The sequence below is a fragment of the Barbus barbus genome (genome assembly GCF_936440315.1).
Source record: "Barbus barbus genome assembly, chromosome: 14".
In the NCBI taxonomy this organism is placed as follows: Eukaryota; Metazoa; Chordata; class Actinopteri; order Cypriniformes; family Cyprinidae; genus Barbus; species Barbus barbus.
In genome coordinates this window covers 23,694,822-23,713,291 of record NC_136742.1, presented here as the reverse complement: position 1 = coordinate 23,713,291, position 18,470 = coordinate 23,694,822, and the positions used below count along the sequence as shown (strand labels likewise).

The 18,470-nt window shown below is 37.3% G+C and overlaps 2 protein-coding genes across 3 annotated transcripts; both read right to left on the bottom strand.

The window, feature by feature from the left end:
• Window positions 1-741: 741 nt before the first annotated feature.
• Window positions 742-5,995, bottom strand: LOC306880104 (epoxide hydrolase 1-like). Of its 2 annotated transcripts, none has more exons than XM_079433410.1 (9): window positions 5,928-5,995; window positions 5,041-5,234; window positions 4,753-4,933; window positions 3,688-3,906; window positions 3,458-3,587; window positions 2,518-2,732; window positions 2,282-2,390; window positions 2,082-2,204; window positions 742-1,600 (listed from the first exon to the last, which is right to left on the bottom strand). In XM_079433410.1, exons 2-9 carry the CDS (start codon window positions 5,221-5,223, stop codon window positions 1,390-1,392), a joined length of 1,371 nt encoding a protein of 456 aa, XP_079289536.1. In that variant the 5' UTR covers window positions 5,224-5,234; window positions 5,928-5,995; the 3' UTR covers window positions 742-1,389. The 2 variants fall into 2 exon arrangements, with proteins under 2 accessions (XP_079289536.1, XP_079289537.1); XM_079433411.1 differs by having other exon boundaries at window positions 5,041-5,327; window positions 5,928-5,976.
• Window positions 5,996-6,724: 729 nt separating this feature from the next.
• Window positions 6,725-7,895, bottom strand: LOC306880106 (signal recognition particle 9 kDa protein-like). The gene is made up of 3 exons (XM_079433413.1): window positions 7,710-7,895; window positions 7,411-7,479; window positions 6,725-7,343 (listed from the first exon to the last, which is right to left on the bottom strand). The coding sequence occupies exons 1-3, from the start codon at window positions 7,779-7,781 to the stop codon at window positions 7,224-7,226; spliced, it is 261 nt and encodes an 86-aa protein (XP_079289539.1). The 5' UTR covers window positions 7,782-7,895; the 3' UTR covers window positions 6,725-7,223.
• Window positions 7,896-18,470: the final 10,575 nt, after the last annotated feature.

The window sequence follows — 18,470 nt, the reverse complement described above, 5'->3', positions numbered from 1 at the left end:
TTGTCATTCATTGTGTAGAAGACATTTTGTTTTGCATTATTGGTGTCATAATGTATGTATGTGTAAGACTGGATCATGTAGAGTTGCCATCTGTCATACCTGAAATTACTTGAATTATGTGTGCACTATGCTTTAAAACACCCATAATTTTAATAGTATAGAACACTTGCTTTTACAGACTGATTATTGCATCAGAATAGTTCCACTGATCATTTCTCTTTGTCCTAAGAATGTCTTAATTCAGAATGCATTCCCCCTGCGAGCAATCAAAGGATGAAAAGGAGAAAACTGCCTACAACAGGACAAACTGTTAAGGCACAGGCTGGGATTGACCTATTATAAAATATGCTGTCCTACAATCTAAAACTGTGTAACGCTAAGAGAATCGACCTATGTGGAAAAAAACAAAAAACACTGAACTGTACTGTGAGAATTGTTTTTTATGACATTTTTAAACACTAATTTTCTATGGAAAGCGCAACTCTCGTTAGTGCAAAATAAATATTTCTATATATAATATTTATGTTTGTATAAATATTATGAGAATATTTATTTTTTTATAGAAATGTTCCTATTTTATTTTCCCAAATATTCATTCCAGAAAACCACAAGCAATGGAGTCTGACCAGCTTCATCGCTTTGGTTGTGCCTTCACTTAGCGTCTCTTTATTTGATTGGTCGTGAAAGTTCTCACCAAGAACTTTCCATTATGTGAAAAAGAGTCCGTTGCATTGGCCAGCAGAGCGTCTATAAGCGATGATACCTTTTATTTATATAGATGAATGCAGAACAGAGGAACAGATATACTTAGCCACTCTAGTGGGCATTACTTTTAATCATGAACACTCATTTTTCCTCTTGATGAATTGTTTGTAATGAGAAAGTGATATAAATTTGTCTTGATAACAATAAAAATGTCTTCCCAACTGTCTTTTCTGATTTCGGTCTTTATTACGTATTGCTATCATTCAATAACTGCAATTAAAAAGTGCTTCAATAAAGGATTGACAACACAGCTAAACATCAGCATTAAATTAATTCCTGTGGTCCCAATCAGAAAACTGTCAAAACACTTCAGCATCTCCACATATAATCACTTTAAGTAAGCTCCTGTCATTATAATTATTTAAACTGCAATAAAAAGGCACATAATACAATTAAATAGTGTTAATACATTTCTAGGATTAAACGGTGCTATTACCTAAAATGAATGTAATGCATTCGTTTATAATAGTTTTTTACACATTAATGATTAGGATTAGCCATTTGTTCTGTGGTCCAGGGGTTGTTTTTCACTTCATGGTCATCTCTGTTTAGATGCATTTATCTATGCATCTAAACAGTGACTTCCATTAGTCCATGAATATGAATAAAAGGACATAGAACTGTTTATTTCTTTTTTCTCTTTTCCACAATCTTGACAAAGTTCTGAACATCCTCTGCCAGTAACTGTGGCTCCTCCATAGCAGCAAAATGGCCCCCGCGAGCCATGGGAGTGTAAGTCTTGAGCTTATAGTATTTCTGTGTCACCCACAATTTAGGGGAATGCATCACCTCATTGGGGAAAGAGGCCACACCTGTCGGAACGTAAACTGGAAGCCTATTGGGACAAAAGAGACATTGCAGATTAATTTTGCATTGTAATTTAGGGTCAGTAATATTTATTTTAATATTTTTTTTTTTACTTCAGATGTTACTTAAGAAGCTAATGCAGTAAATTGATCAAAAGTGATAGTAAAGAGTTTCAAAATGTCTATTTCAAATAAACACTGAAGACCTGAGTAATGGTGCTGACAATTTATCTTTGCATCACAGGCATAAATTACATTTTGAAATATATTGAGATAGAAAGCAGTCATTTTAAATTGTAATTTTTTAAATATTACAGTTTGTACTTTATTTTTCATCAAATAAATGCATCCTTGGTGAGTACAATAAACAAAATATCAACATTTTGCTGATGCCAGGCAACAGTGTACATTTTTACATATAGCCCAAATTTCTTAACATACTTTTGGGAGCACAATATTGATAAGTACTAGACAGAAAATACATGTAATCAAAGCCTATAGTTCTCTTACTTTGCATGGGGCTGGTTCAGGCCTTTGCCGAAGTTCTCCTTGTAGAAACGCATAGAGGATATAATGCACCTAGAGGTCCAGTAGATCATCACATTTGTCAGGAGATCATCAAGAGAATACTTCCTGTTGGGGAATTGACATTATTTAACTGAACATACATGTCACCAACCTATAATAAAGCTGAACTCAAATATGACTACCTCTCCAGCCCACCGTCCTCAAGTTTCTTAAACTCAGGATCAGTCCAAGTTGAAAATTTCTCCAAAATGTAGGCAGCCAAACCAACGGGAGAGTCATTCAATCCACGGCCTGTGCAATACAGTCAATACAGCTTCAAATCAAAGTCTGTTGGTCAATAACACCAAATATATAATCCAATGGACCAGTATCACAACAGATTCTTATGTGGAGTCTATTTCACTAATATGTCTCTCACCTGCGGTGTCAGGTTTAGTGGACTGTATGTGCATGTATCCAGACTCCTTTATGGCATCCACTACAAGCTTTTCCATAGTGGGGAAAAGGCGTTTCACATCATGCTCGGTGAAGCCAAAGAGTTTGGGGAATCGGCGACCAAAAAGTATAGATAATATCATGACAAGGCCTGCTTTTCCTGGAGGAGCAAAGTTAATGTGGAGGCCTTTCACAGCACTGAGGAGAAGAAAGATGAACAACAAAAATCAATTCTTTAAAACTTGCAAGTACTTGCAATCTGTTTGTTTCTATACACATGATCTTCCTTTTAATATATCTGACTTAATTTACTTTTATCTGAGGATTTCAATGTGATGAAATACTTGAATACAGTGGTTCTAAACCAAGGGGGGGCCCAATAACTCTTAAAATTAAGTATAACTATTTTAACACAATTTTAAAATGCTTAAAAACTAACTAAATAATTAGGATGTATAACAATTAAATTTGAGTTATTTTTTTAAGTACCAAAAGGAAATATCATGCATTCAATAGATGCAGCATCTGTATTGATGGTAAATTTGTTCAAATTGATTTATTTTAATTTCCATTTACAATAAAATTATGTAAAACTCACATACAAGATGCCTCAGTACTGTGTGATTATAGCACCTTCATAAATTGAATAAAAATATATAATTCAAAAACACACCTGCAAATGTGTTGTATTCCTTATTCATCATTTTGTAGAGTTGTTTGAGTTAAAGTTTTTTTAATTTCAATTTTTTTTTTGTAGAAAAGCCACAAAGCTATTTTGCACTAAATGAAATGCATTTAATGTTGTAATTACTTGCCAATTTGTAAATATGAACTTCCTGGGGGGGACGTAAATGCACCAATTGTTTTGGATAAAGTGGGGCCTTAGAGACAAAAAAGTCGAGAACCACTGCTTTTATACATACTTAGGCTCCAGCTGGGCCATATTAGTGGTAATAAGTGAGCCCCAGTCTCCTCCCTGAACATAGTACTGGTTAAAACCAAGCCTCTTCATCAGTTTATTGAATATGTGTGCTGCACATACACCATCAAAACCTGTTCAAAAAAATGCCAAACAGTGAAAATATTTAACAGACTAATCTACATGTGTTTGAAACAATAAAATATCTGTTGGGTTGGGTTGTTTGCCCTTTACCTTTCTTACGTGGAGCTTCTGAGAAACCATAACCAGGTATCGAGGGACAAATGACTTCGAAGGTTATGTCATCAGGACTGGATGGCTCCGTAAGCAGGGGGATGATACCATAAAACTCATAGAAGGAGCCTGGCCATCCATGTACCATCATCAGAGGCACAGCACGGGTTCCCTCGGCCAGGTTCTTTGGTTTCACATGAACATAATGAATATCGATACCTTTTGTTATAGAGGACAACACAACACAGAACAAAAATGAAATCAGTTGTGGAGTATTATAAAATATGTGAAAAATAAGCATTTTCTGGCGAAAAATGTAGTTTTTAGAGAAATAATTCACCCAAATACAAATCCAAATGACTCCAGTTGATCAATTAATGTCTTGAAGTGAAAAATTGTGTGTTTCTAAGAAACAAATTCATCAAGATGTTTTTAACTTGAAAGCCAAACCATTGCTTCCGTCTAAAATATGAATCAACTATCCATAATACTGCTGTCTCGTCTGAATCAGAAGAGAAATATGCACAAGCACTGTTTACAAGAACAAAAACAGTCCAAAACTGCTCTAAACAAATATGTCTGTGAATTTTGATGCGAAGGAACAACAGGGGATGGACTTTTTCACTGAAGGAAGCATTATTATTTATTTTGGACTGGGATTATGGATGATTTAAAGTAAAAAAAAAAAAATAAAACTTAATGATAGATTTGTTTCTCATAACCACATAGCACTACACAAGATGTTCATTGATGGACTGGAGTCATGTGGATTATTATGATGTTTTTATCAGCTGTTTGAACTTTCATTTTGACGGCACCCATTCACTGCAGAACAAGTGATGTAATGCTGAATAGCTCCAAAACATTTCAAATGAAGAAACAAACTCATCAACATATTGGATGGCCCGAGGATGCGTCAATTTTCAGCTAATTTTCATTTTTGAGTGAAAAATTCCTACCACTGCTCTGTGAGATTCTGAAAATATGAAATTTTGCAAACCTTTGCTAAAAATTTAGCTATTGTGACCACACCTTTACTATAGCTGTTTACTAGTCAGGGCTCACCTTCGATTTTGGTTTTGAAATGAGGGTATTTGTTCAGTTGATCCACTTGTTTCCTCCAGTTAAAATCATTCCTCCAATAAGACACAACCTTCTCAAGGTATTTGGAGTTGAAGCCATAGTTAAACTGACTGTCTTCAAGAGAAGGAAAGGAGCGGGTCTGATCTAGTCTGCGGTGCAGATCCTAAGGAATATAAAAACGCTTTTGCGACAGACAAAATACACACCAAAACATATTTCCAGTGAAAGGACTATATGAAATTTTAGTCTAAAGATGACATCGGGATTTACCTCAATCTCTTCCGAAGTTGTCTCAACTTTAAAAGGGTGGATACTGTCATCCTCGGGTCCTTGGGGACAAGCTCCCACACCCCACCACCCATCCTGAGCTTTCAGGACACTCTTTCTCTTCTTCAGGAATACCAGGGCTACCACCGCTCCGAGCCCCAACGCCACTGCCAACTCTTTGTACATGGTTTAGGGTCCTGGAATGGAGCAAATGAAGTAAGCTGAAGTGTCTTTCTCAAGGGAGAAATGCCAATAGCTAGCTCATGGATCACGCCTGGCAGAGATTGAACCTGCAACCATTCATACAACCTGCTATTAATGCATGCGTGCAAGAAAATGGAGCAAAGGTTTTTTGTTGCACAACATTCCCAACACTGGGATTAGGATGGACAAAGCTCTGTGGTTACATTTGGGGCACAATGCATGACAAAGCTCTTCTCTGTCTAGAATGTGGGCTATTCTTCTAATTATGACTTATTCTCAAAAATAACAGACATAACCTCTTCTGACATATTAAATCCTGTACAAACAAATTATATAAACAGATTTTAATCTAAGAGGCTAAATAATTTTAGTGGAAAACTAGCAAGAGACTAAGCAACTCTTTTGCAGTCTTTTTCTTGAAAAAAAAAAAAAATCGATGAGCCACCAAGTTGCTAACATAACCAGCACAGAAATTACTTCTTAATTATATTTACGTTAATAAACTTATCATTGCACGAGAAAGTTGTTGCATAACCAGTGATTTGATAATCAATCATACATGTAAAGATCGAGTTATAGCAACAACCGATTGATATGCTGTTGCTTTAGATTAATATTAATTTACAAACTAGCTCAATTTAGCAAATACGTCATGATTAATAACACCAGACATGAAGCACACTCACCTCAATAGTAGCAAAGTAATGCTGCGATCGTTTAGCACCAAGACGCAGTAACCTAAGCCCAGTGCATCACGGGAAATGTAGTCACAATGCAATCAGGCGTCGAGCACGCTCCCTTTCACTGTGGACAACAGTTATACTGACATACAGGTAATTCTGTTATGTAAAATTAGTTTACTTCTCTCAGACAATAGTCGTGGCTTTATTGTAGTGCAAAATAAATGCACACCACACAAACGTTTTACATTTCACAATGTTGCATAGTGACTGTAGTTAATAACATTTCGCAATAAAAACGTTTTTAAAAGATTAAAACGTAACCAAAATAAAACATTTTGAAAAACGTAACTTCACTTAAGTAATTTGTGAAAATTCGTATTGTTTAGGCTTGGTGTAGGGTAAAATCTGAATTGGGTGCACAAGACACATTTTTACAGCTGACTGGACAGGACACAGAAGGGCAGGTTTTCTGAGGTAAGCCACTTATGTCTCGTATTAAACTAACCCTGCTGAACATTATTGTCTGGTCTGGGTTTTAGAGTTAGGGTTTGTCCGCTGAAACATGACAGAAGCTACTAATCTTAACTTCAGCAGGTAGGCCAGATTTCCTGTTAACAGCATATTGTATCTTTCAACCACCTCAGAGGTTTCAGTACATATAAAACTAAAGCATTAAATAGTTCAAAAAACTAGTTTACAATTTTGAAAACTAGCTTGTCAGTTTTATAACAACTAAAACTACCCCTTCACTTCACAACTGTTCTTGATCTTGTGTTTCAGACAGAAGAAAAACTCAAATGAACAGAAAAACTGGCTTTTTAATTGACATCTAAAAGCACTCGTTAAATGTTTGCAGACAGTAGTTGTAAAAAGTAAAATGAAATAAAGGAAAAAAAAAAAAAAAAAGACATTTATTTAGGTTCAGTGTACATCATGCATAGATATACAAACTTGAAGACTGAGATTTCACTGTAACTAAGAAATTAAAGGTACTGCTTCAAAATCAATTCCCTTGATGTTGTCGCAGTTAAAACTTGCTTTCTCCAAACATTAAATAGGCAGACCAAATGAAAACAGCGGTATAATCATTACAATGTTGTCCGACCGCCAAACAGGAACACAAAAAATCAGCCTCTTGTAGGATGCTCTTGCTGCTTGCTCTCCAAACGAGCATAATGTTGAACAGTCTCAGTATACAGTCAATAAACATCATCATCCTCCTGTAGATCCATTTCTCTCCATTGTCAGTCGGATTGAGTAACAAACAACTGTCCAATCCCAACAGTTCCTTCGATTGATTCAGTCAGTCTCCATGGCTCCACTGTGGGACTCTTTGGAGACCATTAATCTCATCAACTTCCCATGCAGCTTCTCAATCTTCCTTACATCTTGAGCCTGATCAGTTTTGTACTGCAGACACTAAAAGAAAACATAGTGAATATAACTTCTACACAAAACAGTCTACTTGCAAGGACTCTAAACTCACCACAGCATCATCTGTGACTTTCATGCAGAGATTTCCATCACAGTGTCGATACTTCAGAACCACTCTGACCTGAATAAACAACATTAACAGTCACAGTGCATTTCAGGCTTGAATACTGCAGCCTTTCTATCTTGACAGTTACATTTAGACGCATAAATACAACATAAGTTACGTGATATTATATTTCCTACGACATATCGAATACATTTCCACAATTTTAATAAGTTGCTCTTTTACTGTAAAGTATGTGAACATGAGCTGTGCTTGTAACCAGTAGCCTGAGGTTGTTTATTAATTACCTTCATCGGATTCGTCAAATAAAGTTTTTCTGCAGCTCGCGCAAACTCTTCCCACGTCTGATAATAAGGCATGATGTAATAAACACTAAATATATGGTATTTTATTAGATATTTTAGCGGCGTAGCAAAATATAGCAGTTTCAAACAAACCCAGGTGGCATAAAATATGGCCACCTTTAGTCGATGAAAAACGCACTCTGATTGGTCGGCAGCTGAACGCGCCAATAGAAAACGTGCACACTGCTGCGTACACATTACGTGAGATACGTGTCGGATTTGAGGATCGTGATTGGTTCATAGTAATAGAATGCGCGTGTGGAATGATGAGTAAAGAGGGGCGTGGCTTAGTGGCCGCGTTGTCATGTGGTACATGTTACATTTTGCAGCGTAGGTAAGGTTGGGCCAATCATCGTTATTTGTGATGTCTGTATTTAAAATACTTTTATAGTAATTGCTAAATTTGAGTTCAATAGTTATGCTAGTTACATATCCATTAGAATAACAGATTTTAAACGCGTACATGTTCTAGTTGCAGATGCATCCAGTAAGACACGAAACGTCCAGCGAGTTGAATGCGGCTCAGAAGATGCTTTTCGGGGCTTTTTGAGCCCCAGTGCGCTCCCTGCTGGTACACAACTTTCTGTCTCGTCCCGTAAATGTCCGGTGAAAGACTGCTAAACTGACGTGTGTTTTAAAGAGAGTCCTAGAAGAGGAATATTATATATAAGAACTGTTATACATTATATAATATTTGTCTTTGAGACAGAATGTAACTATCTTGCAAAGCAATATATTAGCAAATTGTTAATGTGTGTGTGTTTTTCAAACTGACTTGAAACGACACGAGAGTTTTAAAAAGATGTACATTACACCTATAATGCATTTACTTAAACATTGTATTAACCACTAAATATGGTCTTAAAAGCACACAGGGGTCCTGAGACTACAGCACGAGTATGTTTTGTTCAAATAAGCATGTGTGCCTAAACTCTATAAGAGTACACCAGTAGATGGCAGTGTAGACTTTTGCAAAGTTGCATTGCACAACATTTTGAAATTTTATTCCAAATGATATCCCTTTCATTTTGCCTTTAGTTATATACCCCAAGCCACATATTTATTCCCATGTGAGTACCACAATTCAGAATCGGAGATGCATGAGTGACAGTGGTAGCTTATCAAGAATTTTTGAATTCTTGTACAGAAATTACACATCTAAACTAGCGTACGGGGGCGTGGCCTGTGCGTCTCTTGCGTGTTGACGTAGCCCAGTAAAGCTCAGCGTCGCTGCTGTGGCTGTAGAAGGGGATCCCAGCGGCACGTTGCCGCTATTAGAAGATCAGGCGCTTGCAATACCAAACAGAGAATTACATTCTCACTTACATTTTTTTTTGCGCTGCATCATCCACATATGCGGTGCAATGCGGTAGATCATGTAGACCGAGTTCTTTTTTTATTTACTTTCATTTTTATTTTTTTACTTCGCGGGATACAAACTATCTCCGGTCCTGCGGCGTTTCATTCATATCTTTTGTGATCAATTGCGAACTTTGTAAACTCTCTGAAATTATATAACGCCGAACATATAGCACGGAAATCACCATGAGGTAAGAAAAAAATCAAGTTTAATTTCAGCCCACAGGGAATCAAGATTATGATACATGGAGAGAGAAAGAGAGAGCTGAAAATTTTGTATGTGCGCTATTTGCGCACTGCCTATAAATAATTCATAAACAGTTGTTTTAAATAAATTAGATTAATGATGTAGATGGTCTTCGCATTAGTCTTGGAATTAATAGTATTGTTATAATCAGTCGTTCAAATTATCGCCGCTAAATTGATCAATTAGTAAAATCAGGTTAAGCTCTGCTTCATACTTGCGTTATACTTAATATGGGGTGTGAGGAAAAGACGTGCATACATCTATGTGCATTTCAATTTGAACAATCATGTAAATAGGCAAGTGTTGCAATGCACTGAACTCGAGAAATCCTGTTTCTTTAGGATTAATTATATAAGCATAGTTAAGTGCATGTGAACACTTTGACACTTTTGTTCATGTTATAAAGAAAAGAAACATAAGAGTGTTTTAACACATTGGGTTCATTTCATATGATGCCAGTTCTAATCAGTCTTCCCCCTTCTATTTGAAATATTGCTGTTTTTTTTTATTTTTATTATTATTATTTGGTGACTGTTTGGCTTTCATTTTTTTATACACTAAAATGCACTAGACTCTGCTAATAACTGGTTGATTCAATATTGGATTCGTTGCATTACATTGTATTGTATTGTAGGCATACTCCAAGTGTCTGGTGATATTGTGAGAGCATGTGTTAAAATGGTCAAGCCTTGCTTTGATTATCAGAATCACTAAGTATTTCCTCCCACACTCCCACTGAAGACACATGAAGAAAGAGCCAGCTGTTGGCAGCCTTCAGCAGAAACGAGCTGGCCTTAAAGCAGAGTTCGGATGATGTGACATAACCTTCCCCTTAGGTTTAGATTACTCTCTTCTGTATTATTTGGCCTGTCTTCCCACGAACCGTGGTGTTGCATAGTAAAGCACCTCAGATGTACGTGGGTTGCCTCTTGTGTCAAAAACAGGATTGTCTCTCACTCGGGAGGGTGATTGAGCGGAGGCGAACGTTCATGTTTGTTAGCCATAACAGGTGTGGTTTGTGTGAATTTTAGACCCAGGCTGCTCCCTCTTACTCATCGCGAGCATGTGTTGGGAAGCTTTTAACCGTGTGACACGACCATAGGTTTATTATGTGTGTGAGGAAGGAACCTGATATAATTAGCAACCTTTCTGTAAATCAAATCCAAACTTGTGACTGGTAATGTATATTTGAGGCTAGTAACTAACTTTAATCAACCACTTGAAAGGCTTGTTCCAAATTCTCCAGAATTCCAGGAAGGCCAGGTCAGTAACACTGTTGTCTGGTTCATAGATCATGAAAGTGCCTTTCAAGTTACAGATAGAGTGGCCGAATGCCCTTGAATAATGTGGGTCATGTGTTTTCATTAGTGCATGTTAACTGAAGTCGATCAGAATCAACTCAACTTTTGTCTTGAGCACTTTTGTATCCTTTCAGACTGTTTAAGCAAATTCAGATCGGGCTTCTCTGATCTTTAGGCCCGATCAGAGCTTTGTAGAAGTTAAAGTGTCTGTATGAATTCATCAGTATGCTCCTGCTGTATTTATCTGCCATTAGAAAGGACTCAAACCCCCTCAGAATATTCATGCCTAATCAGAATAGAATTATATGTGAGCACAATCGTATTGAAGGGGCCATTTAAAATTTTCTCTTTCTTTTCTTCTTATGTAATTACGCTCTTTGCTAGAGATTGGGTTGGGGGGCAGATGAGGTAGACACACTATCTCTCTATTACACCCTGTCACCCATTATATTATCCATTTCATCTCTCATTTAGATACAGAGCTCTCTGTGAAAGTTCTTTATCTTTGACGTCAGTGGCTCAGACTCATCCTGTTGCACTCCTCGCTTACCACAGGCCCCACGTTGTTTCTAGAGGAATTTTAGATAAAGCAAAAGCAATCAAGAATGCATTTAATCATAGTGGATTACAACTGATTTGTACTTTGTTTAAAGCGAGTTCATAATGTCATTGAATATCTATGCTTGGATTGTACCAAAGCAGGTTTGGATTGACATCATTTTCCTACTGTAATGGACTAAGTTTCATTACATGCAATGTTGCACACACAAAGTATGTATTGTATTATATTATTGCATTATACTCGCTTAGATTGATTTGAACAGTGTTGCTGAATTCAGTTTTCCCCTTGATTATCACAAAATGCCTCTCAAATGGAACATTAACATGTCATTTCCATTATTATTCAGGTAACATGTAACCGTGATGGCACATTTGCTGGCAATATTAATGATAATAGATGACAGTATAATTTCCCCCAACACTCATTGTTAGTCATTGAGACATTGAAGCACGATTTTTAGCCCACACTGTAAAAGAAATTCCGTAAAATTTACGGTAAAAAACTGGCCGCTGTGGTTGCCGGAATTATACCGTAAAAAATACGGTAACAACTAGGGATGCATCGATCCGATACTCGGGAACGGTATCGGCTCTGATACGGTCATTTTCTGCGGATCGGGTATCGGTCAGATGCGACCGATCCAAATCCGATATTGTGCGTATACTATTGTGTTGTTGTTGAGCCCCACGAAAGGCACAAAAACATTATAAAGCACCATAAAGTTTTCGTGCACTATATTTCAAGTGTTCTGTTCCATAGTTTAATCTGAGGTACAGATGAATATTTAAGTCTTTAAACCAAGTTCAGGTAAACTCTTCTCTCCGCCGCGGCTGCCTGTCATCCTCCATTCAGCAATCAAACTGTGTGTCGCGCTCGGTTACTACAGTCAAACTCTCTTCAAGAGCGTACAGTTACTGAGCAGCACTTGATTTACGCACAGATTTAATACACTACGCATCAATATCTCTTCCCTTTGTACTTTCAACGTTTCTATGTGGACTCAGAGCGCTGCGCGCTGTGACTCCGTGTCGCTTCAAGCACATCATCCTGCGCACGGGATGCGCATAAGCGCTTTCTGCTGCTCTATATTGGAGCCTTACATATAATACTTTTGCGCAATGAAAGATTATTAACAGTCTTTCTTGTTCTGTCCTATCTATCATATGTTTCTGCCTTCATTACTGTGCTATAAATTTAAAAGAAATGTCTTTTAATTTTATAGTAGCCTATATATTTATATATAAATGTATTTGCTTGTTTTTTCATGAATGTATTTTACAAAAATTCAAAGAGCAATGTGTATAATTTCACCAGATTTAGTCCTACACTTATTCACTTTTAATTGTAAATAAAAATGTTTCACTAGGTTTTATAAAATTATTGTGCACCCATGACTTTTCTAGAGTATCTTTTGTTGTATTATAAACCAAGTTTATAATAGTATTTTTTTCATAGATTGATTATATATTTTTTCAAATGCTATTTTTCATTAAAATGATGTTATCTATATGTAGTAGATTGTGTTTAACACACAAAAGAGTAACACACACAGAAGTATAGATTCTACATCGATTTAAAAAAAAAACTGCGCTGGTATCGGATTGGATCGGTATCGGCAGATACTCAGAATTTTCGGATCGGATCGGTTCTGAAAAAATGGTATCGTTGCATCCCTAGTAACAACATTTTAGTTTTTACGCTTTTAGCTTAAATTTACAGTTAAATATGATAATTTCATTAACTGATATAAAGTTAATATACCAACCTATTAAAGTATTGAAATCTGTTTTGTACCAAATGCAGGTGGTGATGAGTCACATGATGAACCAAAGCCCATCACAAGCAGCTTTTAAATAATACTGTTTATAGAAGGTGCATAGTGTCATTCACACAAACACTAAACACCATCATGGTGAGACTCATTAAACTGAAATATGCAATAAATATTAATTTAAAAACATGTAACATACAACCCTAATAAACAGAACTGATAAGAAAAAACTAAGAAGAAACATAGTTGTTTCAAAGAAAAAAACCATAAAATTCAAACAAAAAATGAAATGCAATGCAGGGAATTCTGGGGACGTCAGTTTGTTTTTTCCCTGTAAATTTTATAGGAACTTACCGTTAACCATTTAACAGGTTTTTACTGTAGCATTTTCACAGTTTTTTACAGTGCACCGTCACCTTGAAACTTTTCAAACTTTTATAACCAATGAAACTTGCTTTTGGGTAGACAGATGATGAGCATTGAATCAGGTGGTGTATTATCATTGTGTTAGCTTAATCTGCATTTTAGAAACAGTATTTTAATCTACACTCTTAAAAATAATGGTGCTTCAAAAGGTTCTTCAAGTGATGCCATAGAAGAACCATTTTTGGTTCCACAAAGAACCATCTCTTGCTTACCATTTTATAATCTGAAGAACCTTCTTTTACCACAAAGAACCTTTTGTGAAACGGAAAGGTTCTTCAGATGTTAAAGGATCTTCATGGACCCATTTAGACCAAAAGGTTCTTCTATGGCATCGTGAAGCACCTTTATTTTTAAGAGTGTAGTTCCATCTCCATCATAGACATCTGTTGGATAGTCTGTTGCTCTCAGACAGAACTAGTCATAAAGTTTGTGACCCCCTTCCTAGAGTTTAGAGGGGAACAAAAAAAAAAAAAGCCTGTTAGCTCCAGATCTGCATGTGAATGTGAAATCTAACAGTCTGTGTTATGGCTTTGTAGGTCCCTTATGAACAAATCGCTCCATGCTCCATTTGAGTAGTCTTCACAAATCCTTTATCGTTGCTGCTCTTTTAAATTCAGTAACTTTGGGAGTTCACTTATTTTTGCTAGGGATGATCACACCTGCTATCATGGCTCTCTGCATTTTGGATTTTCAGTGAACCGATTCAGTGGCAAGCATCATTATGGCCACTTTAAGGCCAATAAGCCTTCCAGAGTGTTTAAAATAGGCTTGTCATGAATAGGTTTGATAGTGGCTTAGATACACTACAGTTCCTGTAGCATTTGCATAAGGCCTTGTTGTCAGGTAGCCGAGCACAGCACTTTTTCCTATCTAAGGCATGCTTCATATTGCTAATGCAGTTGGTGCATAAGTGAAGGAAAAATAATGCAATTTCTGGGTTACTAAACAGTTTTTTCTTTTTCTTTCTAATTTGACTTGGCACTTGAGAATCATTACAAACTTAATTGTCATAGAGTGCAAAATCTAAACTGAATAAAATGGTCACTGTGGACTGTAACCTGTTAATATGGGCACCAAAATAAATATGTGCTGCTTCTGCGTGTGGCGTGTACCCAAAGTTTCTCTTCTCTATGCACCTGGTTGACTCTACACCAAGTGTTGAGAGGTAGCAGGAACTATCTATCTACCATATGTTTAGTTATACTTGGGTTTATTTTGCTTACTTTTGTTTCCTTACATTTCTTCCTTTGTTTTGCATTTTGTAGTGCTCACAGTGAGCACCTGTTCATAGTCTGTGTAAGCAGCGACCATTGAGCTATTATTTTGAAATTTCAATGGAAAAAGGCTTTAGCTTTTGCCCATAGCTTTTTGTCCATAGCACTCTTGAGTCTGGCCATGAAACGCATTGCCTTCAGTATTTATAGTGCCTTAGATGCCTTCATCTTAATCAATGCATGTCATCAAGTGATTAAGAATGATTTTTCCACTCTGTCTAGATCAGTGGTTTTCAAACCTGTCCTGGTGACCCCCAACCACAGCATATTTTGTATGTCTCCCTCATTTAACACACCTGTTTCAACTCATCAGCTCATTAGTGGAGTCTGCAAGACTTGAAATAGGTGTGGCCTATGAGAGAGACATACAAAATGTGTGGTGGCTGGGGGTCCCCAGGACAGGTTTGAGAACCATTGGTCTAGATCAATGGTCTCAAACTCAATTCCTGGAGGGCCACAGCTCTGCACAGTTTAGCTCCAACCCTAATCAAACAGACCTGATCCATCTAATCAGTGTCTTCAGGATCACTAGAAACTTACAAGCAGGTGTAATTTGGAGCTGGTTTGAGCTAAACTGTGCAGAGCTGTGGCCCTCCAGGAATTGAGTTTGAGACCACTGGTCTAGATGCTATTTACACATCTCAGAAAGGCTAATAGTGATATATCTTTAGACTAAAAGACACATTGTCTTTTTTCCCCTAAAGGAAATGCACCATTTAATTATTTCCCCTTTAACTAGCTGCATATACTGCGTCAACCACAATTTGTTCTCTTAATGAGAATAGGTCATGAATGTGCTTTTTTGTTTTTTTTGTTTTTTGTTCTGGGCACCTTTTTTTAATTAACATTATAAACCATAGGAATAAGTCTAATTTTGGTGCATTGCTTTTGTATGATACATTTCAACTGACATTGAATTTTCCAATTAAAGTTCAAAAAATCCCACTTTGTTAAACTGCTTATGGTAACTGACACATGACCAGTGCTTATCTCATGAGAATGGAAATTGGCAGTTATCAATTTTACATGTGCCAAGTCTGTTGGATTGATTAACAAGAAAATAGCAGAAGCATGTTGGGAAGGCATAACTAGCATTTCTTATTCGTGATCCCCTTCTCCAAACATTATGCAGTATGCATTGATGCCTTGGGGCCCTTCTGTACTTCCTATGAAAGGGACAATGCTACAGTTTTCCATGTCTTGGTGGTTAAATTGCAATCAATCAGCATCCATTAATCAACAGCTCTGGCTGGAAAATTTATGTTGGGCCTGTTGAGTTTTTTTGACTTCAGGCAAGGAAATGATGTGTGGAAAATGGGACTAAAAAAGCCTCGCAAACCTCAACCATTAATATCATGAAGTTCTTACCTTCATTCAACTGTACTCTAGGCAAACATGGACAAACTTGAAGTAGCAGCACCAACGTCTATCACAGACTGTTGGCACTCAACCGAGCCCCTAGAGGAACCAGGCCTTTCATTTTGGATGCCTTCATGACTGGAGAGCGTGTGGTGCTCATCACGCTCTGTGGCCTTCTGGCTGCATCCCTATCTACAACCTGCTTGGATTTTTCTGCAAGATGCTAACGATTCTCCTCTAAGTGAAGCCGAGCAACAAGAATCCCCAATGTCTGCATTCCGTTCAAAATCTCTGTGCCAATATTAAGGCCTTTTCACTTTGAACAGATAACGGCATCTGAATTAAAGATGAGATGTTTTGTGTTTGTGTGGGTGCGTTCGGTTTAGAAAACTGGCCAGCATCCCTCATCTTGTTTTCAAGATGGCATGCTACGCAGCACAACAGCAAGTGACGGATTCGTTACTGTCATCCAACAGTCTCCTTCTTAACCCTGTCCCTCTGTGTTTGTGAAGCTGTTCCTGTAGCTGGAACCACTGTTCGGCAGGCACTCTCCCTTTAGGCTGCTGTCGCTATAAAAGGACACTTTTTCGATGTGAAGTTTGGGTTTGTAAGAACCTTAAGGGGCAGCGTGTGGTGCTTGCATTTCGCCGTGCGGAGGAGGACATGGATAATTACTCTAATGTGTAGAGTGTTGAAACAGCTGTGAATGTTATCACAACAAAGAATTCTGATGAGTTTGCACAGTTGTACAGCTATCTCAAAAAAGACTTGGATAAGGACCCGTCTTTATCAGCAAAAATAATCCTTGCTATCCCATCAAGTTTTTCAAAATCCTTCCGTATTAAACATCAGCACTTTTTACACGGCTCTTTAGAGTTCTTGAATCTGATTGGTCAGTTGTGGCATTTGACAGTCAGATGTTTCCTAATACTCCCAACATCCATGGCAATAGCGTATATAACTGAAATCAACGCTTTCACGTCTCTCATCACACCACAGGCTCCCTCCTCGTTTCCTACAAACTCTACTGACACCATCTTGTGCCTCAATTATAAATTATGGTGAAAATAATCTTAGAGGACTTTAGATTTAAAATAATTGATTATATTCGCCTCGAGTTGCTAACCCTATTTTATTACAAGCACGTTTTCTTTAGAAAATGTAAAAATCTAGTTACCACACGATATCCAACTAGGATGCTTTGGCAGCATTGAATGAATTTGAAATTTGTTGATGCACTGATGTGTATTAACAAACAAAAGAATCCAAAGCTGCACGATTGATAGAAGCTTTGAAGGTTGAGAGGCAATTGGTCTGCATTCCTTGTCACCAGGCCCCCGATGCCCTACATAATGTAGTGCCCTGCTATTGTGAATAAAACATCTCCCTTTTGTGTGTGCAACAATAGAGCTCGACCCTGAAACTGGATTGTTGGACACTGGCTGTAAAACCTTCTCTGGCTTTTGTGTCCATTTAACAAAACAGTCCTGAGCCTGGAGTGGAGGACCTTTCTAATTGAACTTCTGGATTCTAAAGAGTGTTTATCAAAAACACTAAAAACTGCCTGAAAGTTTGGCCAAATTTGGGGATGAGATACTGTTATATCCCACTTTGCAACTTGGCAAAAATTGCCTACTTGAACAAGCACAAGAGTCCTTTTTCTTTATGCATAGTCGGCTCTAATACTTGCTTTTTTTTCTATGCACTTTTTTTTCTCGTATTTGAATGTTTCATCAATGTTAGTTTGCCTATTGTAAAGTGTTTTTTAAATCCCTCTTTGCTGCCTTTTTATCAATATCAGATTGTATGTAAAGGATGCATCTGCTTTCCCTATTTAATATGCCACCGCTAAGAAGCTTCACGTGATCTTTCAGCCTGTATGCCATGCAGCGGCTCCGTGTCATTCCATGTGCTGCTAAAAGATCTGTAAGCACAGCCCTAATCCAGCTGCACGAATGAACCCAGCATCCCGTCTGCCCACCTCAAACTGTGCCATTCACAGCACACAAGCCAAGAGAACATCCCCGAAACAAAAAACAGCATCACCCATGTCCTAATCAGAATCACTGTGCTAATGGCACTGCCTGCTTATGTAAGCAATGATTCAAAGTATCTTTTTTTTTTTTTTTTTTTCTCTCAATGAAATTTGGATCATCTTCAAGGTGCCACAAGTTCAAAAGTGGGATGGCTGATATGCCATGAGATTTGTGATGGGCTTTTGTGGGGTAAATTATCTTTGGAATTATTATCTTTATTATTGGTGTGTCTCAGTGTGTATGTTATCACTGTGAAATTGTTGACTAGAAGGTTTGACCTTTATGAGAGCTCTCTTTGCATGATACTTGAACCTTTATTTTCAGGAATGACTTTTTTGCTGTGCTCCAGTACTGTAATTTGAGTTTTTT